Source organism: Lepidochelys kempii, chromosome 8, assembly GCF_965140285.1.
Source record: "Lepidochelys kempii isolate rLepKem1 chromosome 8, rLepKem1.hap1, whole genome shotgun sequence".
Classification (NCBI taxonomy): Eukaryota; Metazoa; Chordata; order Testudines; family Cheloniidae; genus Lepidochelys; species Lepidochelys kempii.
In genome coordinates this window covers 100,443,978-100,464,370 of record NC_136387.1, presented here as the reverse complement: position 1 = coordinate 100,464,370, position 20,393 = coordinate 100,443,978, and the positions used below count along the sequence as shown (strand labels likewise).

The 20,393-nt window shown below is 42.0% G+C and overlaps 1 protein-coding gene across 5 annotated transcripts in view; it reads right to left on the bottom strand.

The window, feature by feature from the left end:
- SPATA6 (spermatogenesis associated 6) overlaps positions 1-15,273 on the bottom strand; it is a 57,934-nt gene extending 42,661 nt beyond the window's left edge. For 2 of the 5 annotated variants that reach the window (XM_073357771.2, XM_073357772.2), the window contains exons 1-6: positions 15,095-15,273; positions 10,233-10,370; positions 8,407-8,455; positions 6,880-6,921; positions 5,481-5,605; positions 1,052-1,132 (exon numbers count right to left, since the gene is read on the bottom strand). In XM_073357771.2, the coding sequence (XP_073213872.1) occupies positions 1,052-1,132; positions 5,481-5,605; positions 6,880-6,921; positions 8,407-8,455; positions 10,233-10,370; positions 15,095-15,142 (483 nt within the window). In that variant the 5' untranslated portion in view covers positions 15,143-15,273. The other 3 variants (XM_073357774.2, XM_073357773.2, XM_073357776.2) reach the window with 3 other exon arrangements.
- Between the last annotated feature and the right edge of the window lie 5,120 nt (positions 15,274-20,393).

Genomic DNA, 20,393 nt, shown 5'->3' with positions numbered 1-20,393 from the left:
TGCCACAAGTCCTCCTTTTCTTTTTGCGAATACAGACTAACACGGCTGTTACTCAGGTACCTTTTAGTACATTAAAAATCTCAAGTACATGCTATGTACACTTTAGAAAAACACCAATATGATTGCATCTCTTTAAAGTGACAATGTCAACTTTTTTTTTTTTAATGTTTATCAGTTTAGAAACATTCAGTTTTCCAATAGAATGTGCCTTTTTACAAAAAAATCCTCCTTTAAAAATGTTGATAAGGCTTTTTTTATTTGCTCCCCTGCTTAAGGATAGACCCAACATCACCACCACCCCCCAAACATTCACAGGCTACCCAGTCTCTGTCTGTGCACATTCCTGCCTGCCGCCTGTTCCTTTTCAGTTCTGCTGTTGCTATTACTAATAAACACCATTTTGAACAATATGGAAAAGTGATGTCATCATATAAGTGTATAGGACAGGAAGCCCAACAGAGGCTCAAAACGGTAAAACTGACTATACACAAAATGCTGTCAAACACAAAGTAAACAAATGGCAGAAAAAGAGTTTCCTTCAGTTAGTTCATCTAAAGTGTTACTAATCATTGTTTCATAATTTCCAGGTGGATATTTGATTGACAAGTTGATGGTTGCCTTTTAAAATGAAGTCTTCATATCCATTACAAAAATAATTTCTCAAGATAATTACAGTTATACTTTATGTATTGGTTTGGTTTTAATAATTTGTCATCTCCAGGTTCACCCAGCTACTGTTAGATAATGATGAGAAGGCATCTTCCCAACTCCACACACACCAGGGACACGCACCTCTGCTGATCACAGGATATGGCAGTTGTTAATTGTTTTGTATTCGAGGAACTCTCAGCACCTACTGTCAAGCACCTAGCCTTCTCTTTACTCCTGCTTGATTAAAAATTTAATCAAGTTGTCAAGCACCTCTGACAACTGCTTTACCCAAACAAAAGGAAGAAAAAAGTTTGTAGGGAGTAGCACATGCAAACATTTGACAGCACAGCTGTCAGTTTAAATCTAGAAATTAAATCACAAACAGTTAAATTATGCTAACCTGTACATGAATCCTTCCTGAACTTAACAGGCTTTCTGTAATAAGGGAGCTGGTAGAAAATCTCAATTTTGGTGCAATTCCCTAGAAGAGAGACAATAATTGAACATCAAGCTCCAACTAAAGATAAAGGGTATCAAAGAAATAAATGTCACCTAACGTAACAAACCATTCCTAATTTTAAACCATTTCCTTTGTTAATTTCAGCCTTTAATAAAGATAATTAGAAAAGACAGAACAGCAATGGTAAATGTCAAGAAGATAACATTTGCATTTCTGACAATTCAATTACAGATGATTACATTGCTTTTGTACAACAATTAAGGTCTGACTTTTATTTCAATACATTTCTTTGTCAAAAGCAGTTTTAAAGATTTTTCAAGTCATGTTACAGCATCAATAAAAATTCAAGTAAAGCTTTGCAAGTTTCATTCCTACTGACTTTGCAAACTTGTTTATAAACACTTTATTGCTTGTGGTTTCTGTAGCTTATGCTAAACTAATGCTTTTCTATTTACTTATATGTAAACTTTTGGTATTCACTGATTGTGTAGAATGTTAGGAAAAAAGTATACAGCATTAAGGGCCTACCATGTTCTGCAGATCAAGGAACAGAGGGACCCATCTACACATGCATCTTTCTCAGATGTGCAGAAGAGAGATAGGGGTCGGCTATCCCTAGGGAACCTCATCCCCCACCCCCTCCAAGCACCACACATCTATCCATGTGCAGATCCCTAGACCCACAGAGGACACTAGGGTCTAGGGATCTGAACATGGAAAAGGGGATAGGGGTAGACAGGAGGGGTGAGGGCTGGGACATTCTGCAGGACAGTTGATACAGCCTGGGGGTCCTGGGCACTGTCACAAGTGGTAGAGAAGACAGAGGGGCTTTGGATTCAGTGTGGAGGCAAAGGACCTCCGCACTAGTGGCTCTCATGTCTCCAGTAGATCTCCAAGATCAGAGATTTCAGGGTAGCCTTCTTCCATTGTGAACCCTGCTTCCGTCACCTGGGGGGAACTCCATGAGGGAGACCCTTCTCTGCCCCTCCTTTCCCCACGCCTACACCATTGATTTCCCCACGCCCCATGAGGTGGCATGATCTGGCCCCATGCTAGAATACTAAAATCAGAAGTGTAAGAGACAAAAATGCCAACCATGATTTTCGTTACCTTTAGCCTTGACAATCATCAGGGCCCCGGATGGTGACAAATTCAATCTAGTGGTTAATTTTTTGTAAAAAAGTCAAACCACAGGGTATAAACACATCTTAAAGCTGACCTTCTTTAATCAGCACTCATTTTTATTATCTACATGAATTATCAACTGTCTAAAAAGGAGAAAATTAGAATTAATACATCTGCTATGAAAAGCCTCAGTAGAGTGCCTACTGTTCTTAAAGAGACCAGGAATTATTACAGAAACTTTAGAAGTTTGTTCAACAGAGAAACAGTTTCTTGAGAAGAAAAGGAGTACTTGTGGCACCTTAGAGACTAACCAATTTCAAAATTGGTTAGTCTCTAAGGTGCCACAAGTACTCCTTTTCTTTTTGCGAATACAGACTAACACGGCTGTTACTCTGAAACCAGTTTCTTGAGAGTCTGTGTTTTAAAAAAAAAAAAAAAAACGAACAGCTCCCTAATTGGGACTCTAATGAAAGATACTGGAGGGGAAAAAAGGTCTGTTTAAGTGATGCTGCAAATATTGCACAGAGAGAGAAGACTGTACATTATATAAGCTGTCACAATCAGAGCAGGTTAATCATGTTCTTAGAGGTGAGATCTGCACAGAAATGTTGAAGAGTCAGCAAAAGCATCAGTAGGACAACACCAGAGCAGGAAAAAAGAAATAAAATTGTTCTGAGAGAACTCCAGGATGCCTTATATTCTTATTGTGTGTTGTGAGCCTTGTAAGACATTTAGCCAGAGACATTATCAGCCAAGTGCCAGCTTTCTGGAGGAGTTCTGATATTCTAATCTTGGAATTCTTTCCAACTGGCAGATTAGCAGTGCTAATCAGACACTGCTTGTCACTGCCTAGCTGAAGTCCAGAACAGTAACCTTGCTTTTGCTACCTTTAGTTTTAACACAAGAAAAAGTTACTGGGCATCAAAGCACTACTGTAGCACAGCTGTCAGTCAAATATACTTATTATGGCAGCTTGTTATAACTTTTCTTGTGGGAAGAACTCAACTGACCAGTGCTGAAATAAGATGAGTGGTTTTGGTTCTCAAGATCATGATTAACATTTTACCATTTGCAATAAAATGTACATGGCTCGCGGACCGGCACAGATCCACGGACCACCGTGGAGTACCACTGATCTAGAGAAAGGAGTTGCAAATCCTCCATTCCACATCCCTCTCTCCCCCACAAATTGTCTATATTATTCTGGGGCTACTGTCATTACCCACTACCCCTTCTAAGCCATTCCATGTTTCTGGGAGGGAGGGAGGAGACACACATGCTTCTGCAGGAACAGATTTCACCATCTAAACTGCTCCACATACTTTCCTGGGGATGAGAGAGACTGGAGTACCTTTTTCCATTCCATCATTCCAGTCATTTTAGGGCTGCTACAGCTTCATTATGCACTTGCCGATGCCCCAGCTGGCTCTGCTCAACACCTCAACAAGAATGAAAGGCCCTAAAGCACCGCTGAACTACCATGGTTTACTACAGTGATTATTGCAAAAAGCCAACTATCTGGACACTTGTATCTCAAAGAGGTAGACAGCCTTTCAGAATGAATTCAAATGCAAATGTATTTGATTTACCATAAAGAACTTTGGGAGACATGAACTAGTTTTTCAACAGATTTAAAGAATTCTAAATTTAATTTAAAAAAATTATAATAAGCTTCATATTTAATACTCCTCAACTGTCAAATATATACCTTAAGTCCCAAACTGTAATGTGTAATAGGACTACATTTTCATTTGGGGAAAAACCTTCCTACTAATATTAGAAGTTAACCTAATACAATATAAAAATAAATCATACTGTATCTATCATCAGGCTAAATATATTTGATAACATGCAGATAGGATGCTAAAAAAATGGTTTGTATAAAGCAGTTATTGTGGAATCTTCCAAAAGAAGGTGCACCTGTGTATTGAATTTTGACATAAAAACACTCCTGGTCCAGATCTGGATTGGTTATAAGCAGGCTTCCAATTGCATCACATGATGTTACAATTTTGTGGTACAGGAGAAATCACTTAAACACAACGTATTTGGATTCCAACTCACTCAAAGCTTTCATTTAAACAAAGTTCATTCAAATAAAACATATCATCATAAGCCCATCTCTGCTACTCAGGTCATTCAAATGAAGTATGCTACCTCTAACCATCAAATTAGCACCTCTGCTTGTAACTGACAGGGTGATTTTTCAGGTTGCCCTTCTGAGGCACAGTGTACCAGCTGCAAGCCATTTTTGACCTTTAATCATCAATTTAAGGAATCTAGTAGTAATTGAGTCCCAAATCATCCCAATCTCAGTGTACTGTCACTTTAATGATACAATTATATCAAATTAAGGAAATACCTTTGGGAACTGTGTTTTTTTCTTTAAAGTTGCTTTCAGGACTATCCCGTTCCCATCTGAGAATTGTCAGCTTTAAACACCTACGAAGGTGCAGGCTGAGATCAAACTTATTTTCATTTAGTGTACATTTGAGCCTGCAGCTACAAAAGACCAATGCTAATTCATTCTATTCATTTTTCCAATCACTCCTCAGCAATTATGGCTTTTTTGAAAGCCTAAATGTGGCTAGTTTCTAAAATGGCTTGGCCAGTCAGTATGAACAGAGGCTAACGAGAGTTTGACAAACAAGTTCTAGAAGGGAAAATCAAAGCTATCGGTGTCTGAATCAAGTTTAAATACAGATGATGATGATTATTCATTCTTATTATGTGAGATTCCCTCAAGCTCCAGTGAGTGCTGGAGAAGCACTGCACACAGTGTGGTACAAACAGATGGATCAACAGACCTTGACCCAGAGGGTTTCCGATGTAACTGGAGACAAAATGCAACCAAAAGAGTAAGTGTGGGAGAGTGTTACAAAAATAAGATTGTCCTGTTACATAGTTCAACTGCTGTACAATTTGATGGTTCCTGTTGGCAGTAAATCTAGCTTCACACCCAGTGGATGGGTGAAAAGAAGATATAAAGGCCATGGTACTATATATCAAATCAATCTAGATACTAACTTGTTCACATTATACAAGTACAGTTCGCACATCAAGTTAAAATAACATTTCCAGCAGACATATTCTATCTTCACAAAGTTCAGCCTTGGATTAGTACTTGCCATTTCAGGTATTGAATTATCTGTCAAAAGTAATCACTTTTGGCTTGAGATAGTTCACGAAGCTGTTCCTGTGAAACATACTGTATCATAAGTACAATACACAGATATGCACTTACTGTAAAACTAGAAGACCTCTTCATTAAAACTTCGCGATCTGAACCATGGTGTCCACGAGTAAGCTTAGGGTCAGGGAACAGGAAATCTCTTGTATTTTCTTCATAAGTGGCTAGAATTTCTCCCACTAAAAAGGAAATATGTACTAATGTATTGGGAAACAGTTGTACAGTGTAGACACACATGCACGAGACTATGCCGAAATGAGTACAATGTTTTACCTTTAAAAATTAAGAGTAAACTCTTACTACACTAGACCATAAGACGACTGACTAAAGTGGGACTATGCCCGATAGTAAGAATGCACAGGATTGGGCCCTTAAGCACCTTTTATTGAAAACTATCAAATTTATGTAAAGCAGACTGCCTTTGTTGCACTAAGAGACATGTAAAAGGTTTTCCTACGACATTTCTTCCCTTCTTCCTCTCCTATGTACAGCCAATGGTTTTCTAACAGTAGCAAAGTTCACATCTGTTATTCTGTATTACAGAACAATTATGGTTGTTAATCAGAGATTTAGTCAGCTGTCAGAAAGGAATTTAGGTACAATCAAAAAGAGTATTTCAAGATCCTCAAATCTTGTTTTATTTTCTTTAAGGAAAAAAACCAAGATCGATTATATAAAACTTTCAAGTTGTTCTACCACAGTCACTTTGCCAAGCGTCCACTATAAGCTCTCTCTCCTTCTAAAATCTCCTACACTCCCACAACAACAAAATCCACACTCAGTTTCTTTCTTTGTGTAAATATCCCAGGAAGCCACTGAGAGAAACAGGTATTTTCTTGCTTGCTGTGGTGTTATTAAGGACCTGTAACTATGGATGCTTTTAATTCCACAGTTCTCAATCAAGTCCTCCTTCAAACTCTATTTTATTTCCAATAAAATGCAGATTTATATTATCCATGGGAATATTTGAATTTCATTAAGATAGATTTTTTTATAATCACACAAACCTATAACAGAAATATGACAAATCGTTATTTATTATCTTCACCTCTCCCCAGAGACCAGAAATATTTATAGCGTGGATAAGGGTTTTCCCCAGCGGTCACCATTAAAAGAAAAGTGTCATTTTGAGAACAAGATTATACACTTTGAAACCTCACAGGCAGACCACAAGTGAATTTTGAGGCCTTTAATAAGTATGCATTGTGTGAGTTCAGTTTATTTTCAATTTTTAAAGTATTATCACTTTCGTAAGCCTGAGAATAGAACATTTCAATATTAGCTTTATTCTCTTTCAAAAATGAGATCCTCTTGATCTATTAACATTTTATATTCAGGGGACTATTTGTTGAAGAGCTTTCTACATGGTTTGTATGTTGAGAAAAATGATTGTGTGTCCTCATGGAAATTCACCGATTAAACTGCCTGATTTATGAAGAGATTGATACAATACCTGGAGGAACAAGCTGTATTAGTTCAAGCACTGCTGTGTCAACTAGAAAGGAAAAAAAGTTTTCAAAAGTCAAAAAATAAACTATGATCAGAAGTAATTTTAATATGCAAAGTAAAAGAGCACCCCTTCCCTGATTTAACCCTCTCAACAATGTATGCGCTAATGTAATAAGTTCAATTATGATGTACCAATAATAAAAGCAGATTATGAACACTTTATATGAATACTACAAATCTAGGCTAACACAATGGCGTCCTCAGGCACTACCATAATACAAATAATAAATTATTGGCTCAAGCTTGTAACGGACACTGTCAAGTTCGGCAGCAGATGGAGTCAATCCTTTGAAGAGACTACAGAGAAGCCATGAAGTTTGGATCCTGTTTTGGACTGTAATTCTCACAATGTTTGAGGGGACCTAAATTTGGAGTTTTAGTTCAGGCACAATACTATTTTAATAGGATTCGTCATGCTCAATGTATGGCAGCATTGTTCATTGTGGAGTCACTCTGTTTAAAAAAAAATCACAGTCATTTGACAAAGTAAAACCCTCACTGAAGTTCAAAGTATTTGAAAATAGCTTGCTATATGTGGTCAGTTTGTTGAGTTCATTAAGTCTTTGTATATGAACAAGGTATGTTTTTAACTGTTTTAAATTTCACTCTATTGAATACACTAGAAGAAATGTATAATTTAGAGATTTCTGGAAGTGCCTATTTATCTGTATTCCTGGTAAGTTATTACTATCAAAAGAAGCCATCACATCCTCTAAAACATTCCTAGGCTCACATTTGAAGGATCGCTCTTTGAGCAATGACTATTTCATTTAATGGTCACACATATTTCTAGCAGATGGAATACTGATCATTCTTCAGGCACGAATGTTTCAAAGAGATAGTAAGAATGTTTTCCTGTTCCCAATCTAACCCCTCAACTCTCAAAAATATCTTTAGATTCCATATTATTAATATGATATTAGCCACCAAGGGCTAAATCCACAAAGGGATTCAGGTGCTAAACGCCACTTTAGGCACTTAGGTTTCAAACTTTAGTGCCTCTAAACCCCTGCTCAGTGGCCACATAATCCTATAGGAACCTAAATTACCCAGACCCCTACGTTTTCACTGGTAAAGAAAAGCATCTAAATTCGTGACTGTGGGCATAAGCAAAACTGTTTAAGTCGCTGAGCAGCTCGGAACCCAGCTCACGCAGGAATTAAACTCTTCTGTTAAAGCTGTTTTACTTTGTATGAAATACTTAAATATTCCTTGAAGCAGGTACTGGACCAGAGTCTCCCAGGAAAGAGCACTAACCACTAGGAGACAGAGTCTCTCTCTTTTTCTTTTGCCCCATGACTATTTTGAAGGGATTTAACTCCCCACTGCATTGTATACAGAGTCTAAGCGCCAAATTCATGGGCAGCAGAATGCCTACATATTAGGCACTACAAAGCTGAGCCTATGCTCTCTTTCTGAGGATCTAGACCTAGGTGCATACAATATAATGTATATAAAAAGCAAAACCTACATTCAAGTAGCTCAACAAGTTCTCCAGGATCAACTACATCAGTAAATACCTAAAACAAAAGATTTAAAAAAATGTAATGGACACATTTGATCAGAAATACAGATGTGCTTAAAGAAAACTAAAGTTTCCCTTTGATTCCGATTATTGCAAACAGTACTATTCCTCAAGGAGGGAGTGAGGGGGGAACAACAGAAAACTGAAATTATAACCTGGCACCGAGACAGAATATATTTCTTAGAAAGACAGCACTTTTGGTCATCTGATTTCTAACCATTTCAAGATTCTTCCTCTCTATCTAAATTATGTGAGCTACCATAGATAAAGAGCCAATCACATGAACATGCAAATTTCAGCAATATAAAAGACAAATAGCTGATCTTGTTAGAAAAATTCATCTTTCATCTGTAACTGAAAAAGATTAAAGGGACAATGTCGGCACCTTTTTTAATTATTGGGTTTTCTACACTGAGCGATCCCACAATCTTTTTAGATATTTGAAAATAGAATTATTCTCCCTTTTGTTTTTTCTTATTTCCATTTGTATAATGTTGATAATTCTTCTGGCACTTGTGACTGACCTGAAAATAACATGGCACATTTCCATTATGTTCTTGTTTGTGCATAACTATTACTGATCATGTCAGCACCTGGGAATACCGTTCATTCACTAATGACTGCTGTAAAGCCAGAAAGGGCAGCTCTCTACAACATTTTTGCAAGTCCTGAAGAAATACTGACTAGTTTGTTGTTATAATTTCTAGGGGACAGTGGTGTAGTAATCTTCTCTCTGATTCAATACTGAGCCACTGCCTCAGCATGATGTTGCGAGGCATCCTGTTGCTGGAGGTACCAAACTTTTGAGGATGTAAAAGTAGAGAGCCTGAACACCACAAGCTATTAAATGACACTTTGTAAGAGCATGGATGTTCTTCCCAGTGCTCTGACTAAATTCCGACTTAAGAAATTGCACTCTATAAATGCACCTAGATTTCTCCCTCAGTTTCAGTTGAATACAGTAATCAGCACTTCCGGTCCTAAGTTGCTTTGTAGTCTGGTTGTGCCCTGTTAAATAGCTGCTATGTTCCATTTCCACCCTGCCTTTCAGTGGTGGGTGAAATTATCCCTCTTCATGTCTTACCTATCTCACAAAGGTGTTGTTGAGGCTTAATTAGTCAGTCTTTGAAAGTGCTTTGGGATACTTGGATGAAAAGCATTAGAGACGTGCAAAGTATTGTTATTCATGAGTAGTCAAAAAACAGAATCATGTTTGTAAGGTACAGAATTTCATTATTCCTATGGCACTCACAATGAAACTAGTAGGGACACGGAAGAGGTGATAGGCAACGGTAAAATACAAGGCTATAGTGCCATCAAGGGGGCTCTTGCGACATCAAACCAGGAAAGAGCAGAGAGCTGTCACCAGAAAGCCCAAGCTCATATTCCACCTTTTTGCTACAGACTGTTTTTATAATCTTACTTTGTGATTTTTCATTTTCATTCTTCTCCCTATTCCCTACTTGTATTTTCCATTTTGACCTATATTTAAGGAGCATAACACTTGGCAGGAACTAAGAGGAGCTACTGGGAAAAAAGGTCATTTCATAAAAGAAGAAAGAACAAAAACCTAAAAATCCTCATGATATACTTTGGTCATATGCTCACAAATTTATTTTTGAATTACTATATAATGAAAAAACAAATGTCTTTTGTGTTGAAGAGCTGCAGAAATTAGTAGTAAAACAATACCATTTTCGGTGTGATCATTTGTGTTTGGGGATTCTGGTTCTTTGTTTTTTACATGTTCATGTCCGATGTTATGATCGTACCTTTTCAAATACTAGTTTCTCTTCTAAGAAGAGTGGAAATGCTGCAGGGACACATTGAGTCCTTTTGTACTGTCCAAATACACAGGCGCTGAGATAGAGCTCACTTTTGTCTTTCAGCAACACTCCAGGGCAAGTTATCTGGAAGAACAACATATTTATTATACAAACTGAGCTTCAGCATTAGAATTATTGGTTATATTTGGGAGAAAAAACAGAATTAACTAAGATGAAAATAGTTGTTTGCTGGGGACCCATATGGTAACATAGCTCAGTGGCAAACCCTCCTTTTCTAAAGTAATTCTAGCTATACTTACTTACAGTAAGGCAAATACTTATAGTTTTAAAATATTTAGGACTAAGTTCTCCCCTAGTGTAAGCAGTCACAGCTCCATTAACTTCAGCCAGACTCCCCAGTCTTAAGGTCACACTTTATAATAGCTGCTGGTGTTCACGATCCACATCATTTAATCACTAAGGGTTATACAGAGCAAACAATGACTCATGAGATATCCAAAACATGCCCCAAGAGCCAAAAGCTGTCCACGTCCTGAAACGTAGCCTCCCGGCAATGAGGATTCAGCTGATGCACTGGTAGGTTTTATTGCTTGTGAACAAATTCAATCTGCCTAAGAAAGGTAGATTTGTTTTAGGGTTGGATTTTTTTTTTAAAGTTTATGTAAATGTATGTGGGAATCAGGTGTAGCTCTTGGGTTCCCAGAAAGTTGCCAATGCAATTCCTGATGTTGCAAAGTTTGGGTACTGCAGAGGAGTACCAAAGGGAGACTGGACTTTTTTTTACTACAGTGATACTCTGGACACTGCTGGTGGGTGGCCACTGCATTGTCTTTCACATCTATTTCTAACTCATAGGTTTAGTCCTCTGGCTAGTGAGCATCTCATACATTTTTTCAAGCTGTGATGTACATCACACAATTCTCAGCTATTCTCTCACATTAAGAACACACACAAATCTCTTCCCCACAACTACATGTTATTTTCTCCCATTCTGATGGTTCTGCTGTGTGATCCAGCTAGAGAATTCCCAGTCACCTTTCACTTCAGTTTATGCTGCTCTCATATTATCACAGTATTATAAATGTGAGGTTGCCTCTTGCAACACAAGGTTGCAGGAGAAGCAGTGCTCAGATTTTCAATTGCCAGCTAGAGGAGAAAGGGAGCAGAGTGACAGGAATTAAGTGAGGTACGTTTGCTACAGTTCTTCTCTCAGATGAACATGAGGAATACCTGCTGGACCTAAAGATTCTTCATATATCACAGAAAAATAATCCTTGAATGAAAGAAGTTATGGAGCCTAAATCCGATGGATTTGCGCAGTGCTCAATTTGTAATGAAAAAGGTGCCGGGGCTCAAGCAAAAAAAAAAAGAAAATTTTACATTCATAACTGATGCAGCAAGCTCAGATGTGCTGGGGCTATGAAGGGCCAACCCTAAAGGTGCCAGGACTCAGCCCTGGCACAAATTAAGCACTGGATTTGTGGAATTTAATGGGGACCTGTGGTCTAAACAAGAAAGTCTGTTAAAACATATATTAACTAAGCAAAAGGTTTCCCCCTCCAAGAGCTATTATCTCTGATGAAAGGCACCAGGTTAACAGTCCTAAAGATTGAAGCACACCTGCCAAGTATTACACTTTGCATGAAACTCATGCATACATAAGTATGAATGCGAGAGAGACTTCCCCATGCAGCACCTTGTCACCTAGGGGAAGATTCTTTGAGCTACAAACTGAGACAATGTGTTTGTCTCAGCTCTTCAACTGAATGCTGTTAATATTTCTGTGCACTTCACAGCCCTTAATAACCAAGGCCTCATATCTTTACCTTAGAGGATGCAGCTAGCATTCCCCCATTTTACAGATAAGAAAAATGAAAGCTTGAAGGAGGTCACTGAAGGCAAGTCTCCAATCCGACAGACCCAAGTTTCATCCAGTTTCCCATTTTGCCTTGCCAGAAAAATGAACTTCTTCCCAGATCAGGGTTCAGGTATGCTGGAAGTTTGCACTTCTGCTGCCCTGTAGACAAACTGAGGGCTTCATTTAGCAGAGCTGCAAAAGCATAAATCTACAATTTTTAAAGCCAATTTATGGGTATATACCAGTGAATTACAAATATACAATTTTAACTCACTAAATAATTTCCATAAATGTCACATGGAGCTGCACAGACTTTGGCAACTAAGCTGAAGCCCCTATTTGATAAGTACAATGGACAGTTTTGCTCTATGCTTTGTTACGTGCTATGTAAAAATATGTTAATATTATCCCTAAGACAAGTACAGTTAGGGGAGCGACAGTGGTATCCCCAAACTGATCTCAGAACAGACCTGAAGGGACTTACAGTAAAGATACAGTAACAAACTGGATCAGCATCCATACTCATTCAATTTGTGTCTTCTGATCCAAGCTTCCCAAAAATGTGTGGTCATCGTGGTCTTGTGATGTAATAAGTATCCAATAAGGAATGAGACCCACCAAACTCATTTCACATAAGGGGACAGCATATTATAATGAACCATGATCTCCTTTCAAGGGGAGTCCCACGGTCTGATTTTACATGCAGTTTTAGGCCTGTGATGCGTGTGTATTTAACTAACTCCAGACACGGAGCTTCAAAAATCCACTTGCCTACTCTCTGCTAACAAATAAGACACTCTCAGTATCAAGGACAAACAATGCCCATTAACTCCTACAGAGTTTTCACTTACAATAAGGCGTTAGCCAATATGGTTGCAAAGGTAACCTTCAAATGTAAATGGAATGTAAACAGGTGCAACACTAACTTCCTTAGCCTGCAGACACACAGTTTTAGTCATTCAGCATGTTGCTGCAGGTAAGAAGTCTCTAGCTGGCAGTGAAATGAAGAAGCAGGTGAGAGGTACAGGCAGCATCAAAGACAAGCACTTGAGCTATTCTCTAGGAAGGCGCATTCAGAACGGACGCTGGTGGACATAACTGAAAAGCCTCCTTTGATTGCAACCTGGAATCTTGAGGGTGGGAAGGGTAGCAAATATCCCTAATTGCAGCGCCAGAGGCAAGGGAGTAGGGGCTACCTGTCCCCACACCCCATTCAGCACCCAAAACCTGGGGTGCAAGGGGGAACCAAGAGAAAATACTAGTTCTTCTTTCCAGCAGCCAAAAAGGGCTTTTTGGGGAGAAGAGGGGAAGAAGGTCATATTTCATCAGACAGCCATAGATAGAGGCTAATATGGAAACCTACCAAGCTGCCATCCCTGAACAACTGTAGGAAAGCTGGTACCCTCCATATCTTTCATCTCATAACAAATACATGGTCATGTGGCTGTTTTAGAGCAAACGTGCAATTACCAGCAGTAGGAACAAATCAGAAACCAAAAACACCAGCTCCATTTCCATCATAGCCTCTCGCTGGCAATGTGAGGACAATGCATTTTCATATTTTAGATGGCATCCAGGATTTTTCTTTGTGCAAAGTGCATTCAGGAACCAGTGGGCCAATATAACCAATAGATCAAAGCGAGCACTGACCATGCAAAGTCAACCATAATCCCAACCTCATTTTGCCAGCTGGCATGCAAGGTGTCTCCGAAGGTCTAAAAATTATGGTGGGGGATCGTGGGAAGAGACCGTTATGTTGAATAAATCAGAATATAGGTATGCTACTTTGAGCGGTCACAGGTGAGGTCACGTGACTCTTCCATGACATTTCAATTCACAGTAGTCACCTGGAAAAATAGATGGGTTTCAATTCCAATCGTATTCAGCCCTTGCATGTCCTGCACTGCACACAATTGAATCAGATGACACTATTTGCAGCTGATGAAAGTGAAAACATCACCATTTACACTGCTACCGACATTTGTCTCCAGGCAAGTCTAGGGTAAAATATAGCAGTCTCCACTCCTCCTCTTTTACCTAAAACATTTTAGTCCCAAGGAGAAACTGCAGGGTAGGAACTTCTGCCAGGAAGAACTGATCGCTTCTCTTGCATGATTGCCATGAGGAAGGCACTACCAAACTCACGGTCATAGGATTTTTAAAAAAATCATAAATGTCACGACCTCAGCTATTTAAATCTGAACTGTCATGGTGTTGAAACTGTAGGGGTCCTGACCCAAAAAGGAGTTGGGGGAAGGGTGTGTTTGTAGGGGGGCGGTTGTGGTATTGCTCCCCTCACTTCCCCGCTGCTGCTGGCAGGGCGCTGCCTTCAGAGGCCGACCTCCAGCCACCCAGCTTTGAAGTCAGCGCAGAAGGAGGGGTGGCAATCCCATGAGCCCCTAAAATAACCTTGTGATCCCCCCCCCCCCCCGCAATGCCCTTTTGGGCCAGGACCTGCAATTTGAGAAACGCTGGTCTCCCCCGTGCCATCTGTAGCCACGAGAACTACCAGCAGACTAAATTAATTAACCCCCCCCCGTGCCCAGCTCTCCAGCCGCCCCCCTGTCCGCGCGGGTTTCACCCCCTAGGAAGGCTCTGACCCCGGGGCCCTGCGCTCAGCCCGCAGGGGCCGGGCAAGGCGAGCGCGGCCAGCGGAGGAGGCCGAGAGTAACGGCCCCGCAGCCCCTGGCCGCGGGGCAGAAGAGGAACCCGAGGCCTTTTAACCCGGCGGCCCAGGGGCTGCCCGCAGGGCGGGGGGGGGGGGGCGGGCAGAGCGCTGCGGGCGCCGGACTCCATCTCCCGGCGGGTGCGGCCGCGGCCTTCCCGTGCCTCAGTTTCCCCGCCGGGCAGCGATCTCCTCCCCGAGCGCTGGCGGGAGCGGGACAGAGAAGCCAGGAGCCCGCCACGCCCTGTCACAGCCCGGGGGGAGGCGGCGGCGGCGGCAGCGCGGGGTCCCGCTGGGGGCGCCCGGCCCGGCCCGGCCACTCACCGAGCGGAGCTCCAGCTCCAGGGCGCAGACCAGCGCCTTCCGCGGCATCGGGGGGGCCGGGCCGGGCCGGGCGGGGGGCTGCCCGGGGCCCTGGCCGGAGGGGGAAGGGCAGCTCCGGGCCCGCACAGGATGCGGCGCTCGCTCGGCCCCGCCCGCAGGGAACAACGCCGTCGTCGTGGCAACCGGAACGTTTCCGGACGCTACCATGTGGGCGGGGCTAATGGAATGACGTTAGCGCCATGAGCCGGGTTAGCCCGAGCGACGCCCTCGGCTGCTGTGCGCATGCGCGGAAGGCTGAGTCCGGCTGCGCTCACTGGAGGGGCAAAGAGAACAGAGCAGGAGGGGGCGGAGCTCTGTGGAGCGGGGGCGGGGCCACGCTGCGCTCCCTGCATCCCCCCGGCACCAGCCACCCAGCCCTGGCTGCAGGTGCCGCTGGCGGGATAAGAACATAAGAGTGGCCACAGTGGGTCAGAGCAAAGGTCCTGCCAGCCCAGTATCCTGGCCGCGGACAGTGGCCCGTGCCAGGTGCCCCGGAGGGAGTGAACGTAACAGGTGGTGATCAGTGGTGGCTCGCCTGCCATTCATCTCCACCCTCTGCCAAACAGAGGCGAGGGCCACCGTTCCTGACCCATCCTGGCTAATAGCCATTATTGGACTTAACCTTCACGAATTTATCCAGTTCTCTTTTAAACCTTGTTATAGTCCTAGCCTTCACAACCTCCTCCGGCAAGGAGTTCCACAGGTTGACTGTGCGCTGAGTGAAGAAAAACTTCCTTTTATTTGTTTTAAACCTGCTGCCCATTAATTTCATTTGGTGGCTCCCTAGTTCTTATATTATGGGAACAAGTAAATAACTTTTCCTTATTCACTTTCTCCACACCACTCATGATTTTATAGACCTCCATCATATCCCCCCTTAGTCTCCTCTTTTCCAAGCTGAAAAGCCCTAGCCTCTTTAATCTCTCCTCATATGGGACCCGTTCCAAACTCCTAATCATTTTAGTTGCCCTTTTCTGAACCTTTTCTAATGCCAGTATATCTTTTTTGAGATGAGGGGACCATATCTGTAAGCGGTATTCAAGATGTGAGCATACCACGGATTTATATAAGGGCAATAAGATATTCTCTATCCCTTTTTTAATGATTCCTAACATCCCGTTTGCTTTTTGATTCTTAACATCCCCTCCCTGCTCCCTCCACCCACCCATCGCTCCAGTGCTGCGAGCCCCTCGCACTCTGCCCCTCCGTTCCTGCACAGCCCCTCACCCCGGCCCTGCACCTCACTGCTGCAATCCCCGCCGTGTACCCACACAGCGCCCCAACCCGCCTGCACCTCCCTGCCCACCAACCGCCCCTCCCAATCCTGCACCCCACAGCTGTGATCCCCATCCTGCAGCACTTCACTACCCACACACACCCCTTCCCACCTCCAGTCCACACACAGCCCCTCACCACCCTGCACCTCGCTGCTGCAATTCCCATCCTGCACCCGCACACTGCTCCAACCCTGTCTCAGCCTGTAAAGTCCCCACTGCCATACCCTACGGGGATCTGAGTCCTCATCCCATTTAGTTGGAGGGATGAGAGCCATTTGGATCTTTCAGTCATGGTCTGGTCCAATGACTGTACTATAGACCCAAGCAGCTCTAATAGATGGGCTTTTAGGGAAGGAAACCCCTATATCAGCACAAACATTTACTCATTAGCCACACTGGTGACCAGAAGTACAAGAAACACATGCTAGTTTCAAGGATTCAAGGTTTAAAAGGACATAAGCTTTCCCCTAGTGTGGAAGTGCCCCTTCAACTCTGAATTCCTTTGCTTCTGCAGACATAAATCTTCTCTTAGCATTATTTCCACTCAGTTGTATGGAGGTGAATAAAGATGTCTGGGTGGCTGCCTTGCATAATATTAATTTTTCACACTCAACTCCATCTAAATGATCAAGAACCCAAAGCACCTTCTGCTGCTGCTCCCCCTATTTGGGCAATGTACAGAGAAAGTGAAAATCCTGGTAACAGGGAAGTAAATGGAAGAATGCCTCCTTCTGCTTCTGCTTTCACTTCTACCAGTGAGAATCGGAGTAACCACTAAAAGAATTGGAGTTACACCAGTACCAGACAAACATGAGGAGAATCATGACCCTATTTTCTTCAGTGGGAGCAGGATCAGGCTTTAGATCTGTTGTGGCAGGACATTTTCTAGACTATTCACTTAGTCCTGCTGATGGAGTGTGGGGGGGTAAGGGGGGGGGGGGTCAGGGATCCAGAAGTGTGGGGAAGGGAAGAAATCACATACATAAAGCAGGTTTCAGAGTAACAGCTGTGCTAGTCTGCATTCGCAAAAAGAAAAGGAGTACCTGTGGCACCTTAGAGACTAACCAATTTATTTGAGCATGATGAAGTGAGCTGTAGCTCACGAAAGCTCATGCTCAAATAAATTGGTTAGTCTCTAAGGTGCCACAGGTACTCCTTTTCTTTTTGCGTATACATAAAGCAGCAGATGATATTGTGGTGATCAAAGTCTTGGAAGTACCCTGGACTAGAGAGAGGCAGAGTAGATAGTTTAGATCAGAGAGCAATTGTGCCTTGATCCAATTATTTCCATTTCATTTGTCTCTACCTTTAAAGCCTCTATATTGACAGAGCAGCACAAAAGAGCCTTAACTAAGAATTAGGCCTCTTTTTTCTCTTGAGAGTTCATCACTGAGAGTAATTGTCCTAACAATAATTGTGTAAAGTTCAATGACAATGTCTCCCCTATGTGCAGTCCTGAAGGAGGGCAACAAAAAAATTGCTAGGTATGGAAAGATTTCCCTATGAAAAGAAACAAAAGTTTAGGACTCTCATTGTATAGAGGGCAAGAATACAAGGTAATATGAAAATTAAAAGGCAACCTGGTCAAAAATTATAAAAGAAAGTGCTTTATGAAGACAGAATTAACCCATGGAACCCACTGCTGCTACATATTAACGAGGCAAAGATCTTTGGAGGATTCGGAAAGCCAGATATTTATATGAACAATAGGAATACCTGAAGCTGGGGCAGTGATTGTCTTTGTTTTGTGTTAATACAGCACCTAGCGCAGTGGAATCCTGGTCCACAACTGGTGCTCCTAAGCACAATTGCAATGCAAATAAATAAATTATAATGCATAAAGGGATGTGCTTGTGCTGCAAGACCAGACCTAGGGTTAGTAAGAAACTTCTCCCATAGGCATCTTATTGCATAATTGTTGGGGTTTAATGTTTGCCTCAGAAGTTTCTGAAACCGACCACTGTGTGAGAGAGGGTACTGAACTAGATGGACCTCTTGTCTGATCTACTAGGACAATACCTGTGTTCACATCTCATTTCTATCTCCAGATTCATTATTGGGATAACTGTACCTTTCACAGTGCAGTCATATGGCAAGATTCTGATTAGTACAAGGGAGCTCCCAGAAAAAGCTAATGTTAAACAATCCCAGCATGTGGGGGAGTGAAACAGAGAGAATTTTGTAATGGAAGAGATTCTAATGGGATCTAGGAGGAGCAAAGTAAATTGTGTTATCACAGACAGTAATATGCCAGGGACTGGGAAGGGTAGAATGATAGGCGATGTATGAGGTTGGAAGATGGAGATTATCAGAAGACTTCACAAAAACATATTTTCATATAACCTTTCTACTTCAAAGCAAGAAGAAAAAAGCTCCCCACATGTTAGTGTTGATTGATAGCTATTGCTTTAGATTAAGGCCTCGTTTGTTTAGTTAATTTCATTACAATGCCACGTTTTGCATTCATCTTGAGCCCTCCTTACCTACTGGGACACAACCAGGCAAAGCTATTGGACTCCAAAATCTACTCGCTGTACCTTAAAATCATTATCGGCAAAAGTCGCCGTAGACTGTGTCACTCTCTCCATTCTATATCAAGCATGAGCCTCTGCTCTCTGTTCCTCTCCAATCTAACCCCTCTCTGTTAGAGAGAGCTTTCTCCTCTGCAGCGCCCGCCACCTGGAACAAGCCTGACTACATCTAAGGCATTTCTTCTTGCTTTTTACAGCCTCTCTCTCAGTTCTGACTGGGGAGGTGATCTCTATTCCGCTACTAAGCAGATACTGATTTTGGCTGAAGTGAATATCAAGCTTTGACTTTTGAAGTAAAGCCAAGGTTATATTTTCATGGAGGGACAACATATCTCAATAGTCAGCATATGCATTGTTACATACATTTTGCATGGCTTCAACAATCGCATCATTACAGTGAAGTTTTACAGTGTAAACAGTTTCTCCATTGAAATGAACAACCTAAGAGGGGAGAAGAAATGGGTGGATCTATTTTAACATACTTTTTATTACTTAACATTTATTCCAGATCTCAATGTTATTGGCTTTGGCTGAAGTAAACTATAGAAAATTACTCAATCATTTTTCACCCAGTCACAAAACAGGGATTCTTTTATGCAGTGGACATACCAATAGTCATCATTTAGGCCCTGGTTCTGGAAAACAACCCTTACTTAGATCATCACTTAAGGGCGATATATTATAGAAGTCTATACAATCATGAATGGTATGGAGAAAGTGAAAAGAGAAATGTTATTTACCCATTCATATAAACACAAGAACCAGGGGTCACCCAATGAAATTAATGGGCAGCAGGTTTAGAACAAACATAAGGAACTATTTCCTCACGCCACACACAGTCAACAGGTGGAACTTGTCAGAGGATGCTGTGAAGGCCAAAAGTATAACTGGGTTAAAGAAATACGTGTTAGCCAAGATGATGAGGGGCACTACCTCATGCTCTTGTTGTCCCTCCACTTCAAACTGCCAGAAGCTGGAACAGGGTGATAGGGGATGGATTACACCCTCTGAAGCATCTGGGACTGGTCACTGTCAGAAGACAGGGCTAGATGGACCACTGGTCTGACCCAGCGTGGTCATTCTTATGTACGGTGTACCAGAAACAGTCCAAAACAATAATCGGGGCCCAAAATATAGCCCATCGCCACAACACAAACATTTCTATTTAGCTCCAGCACCTCCTGTCACAACCAGAGCTCTTCTTCCATCCCAGTGTCTTCTCACAGCCACTCCTCCCAGCTCCTCCTAGTTGAAGCTGAGCCCTCCAGCTTTGACCTTCAGGGCCAGACTCAGCCAGGGTTTCTCTCAGGACCCTCCTCCTCACTGAGTTCTGGCATCCAAATTACCCTGATGTCAAAGTCCTTCCTACCATAGCCTCACTCACTCCTTGCAATGTCCTAAGCTTGCACTCTTTGCAGCTTCCTGCTGCTCTTTATAGGGAATTACCTATTC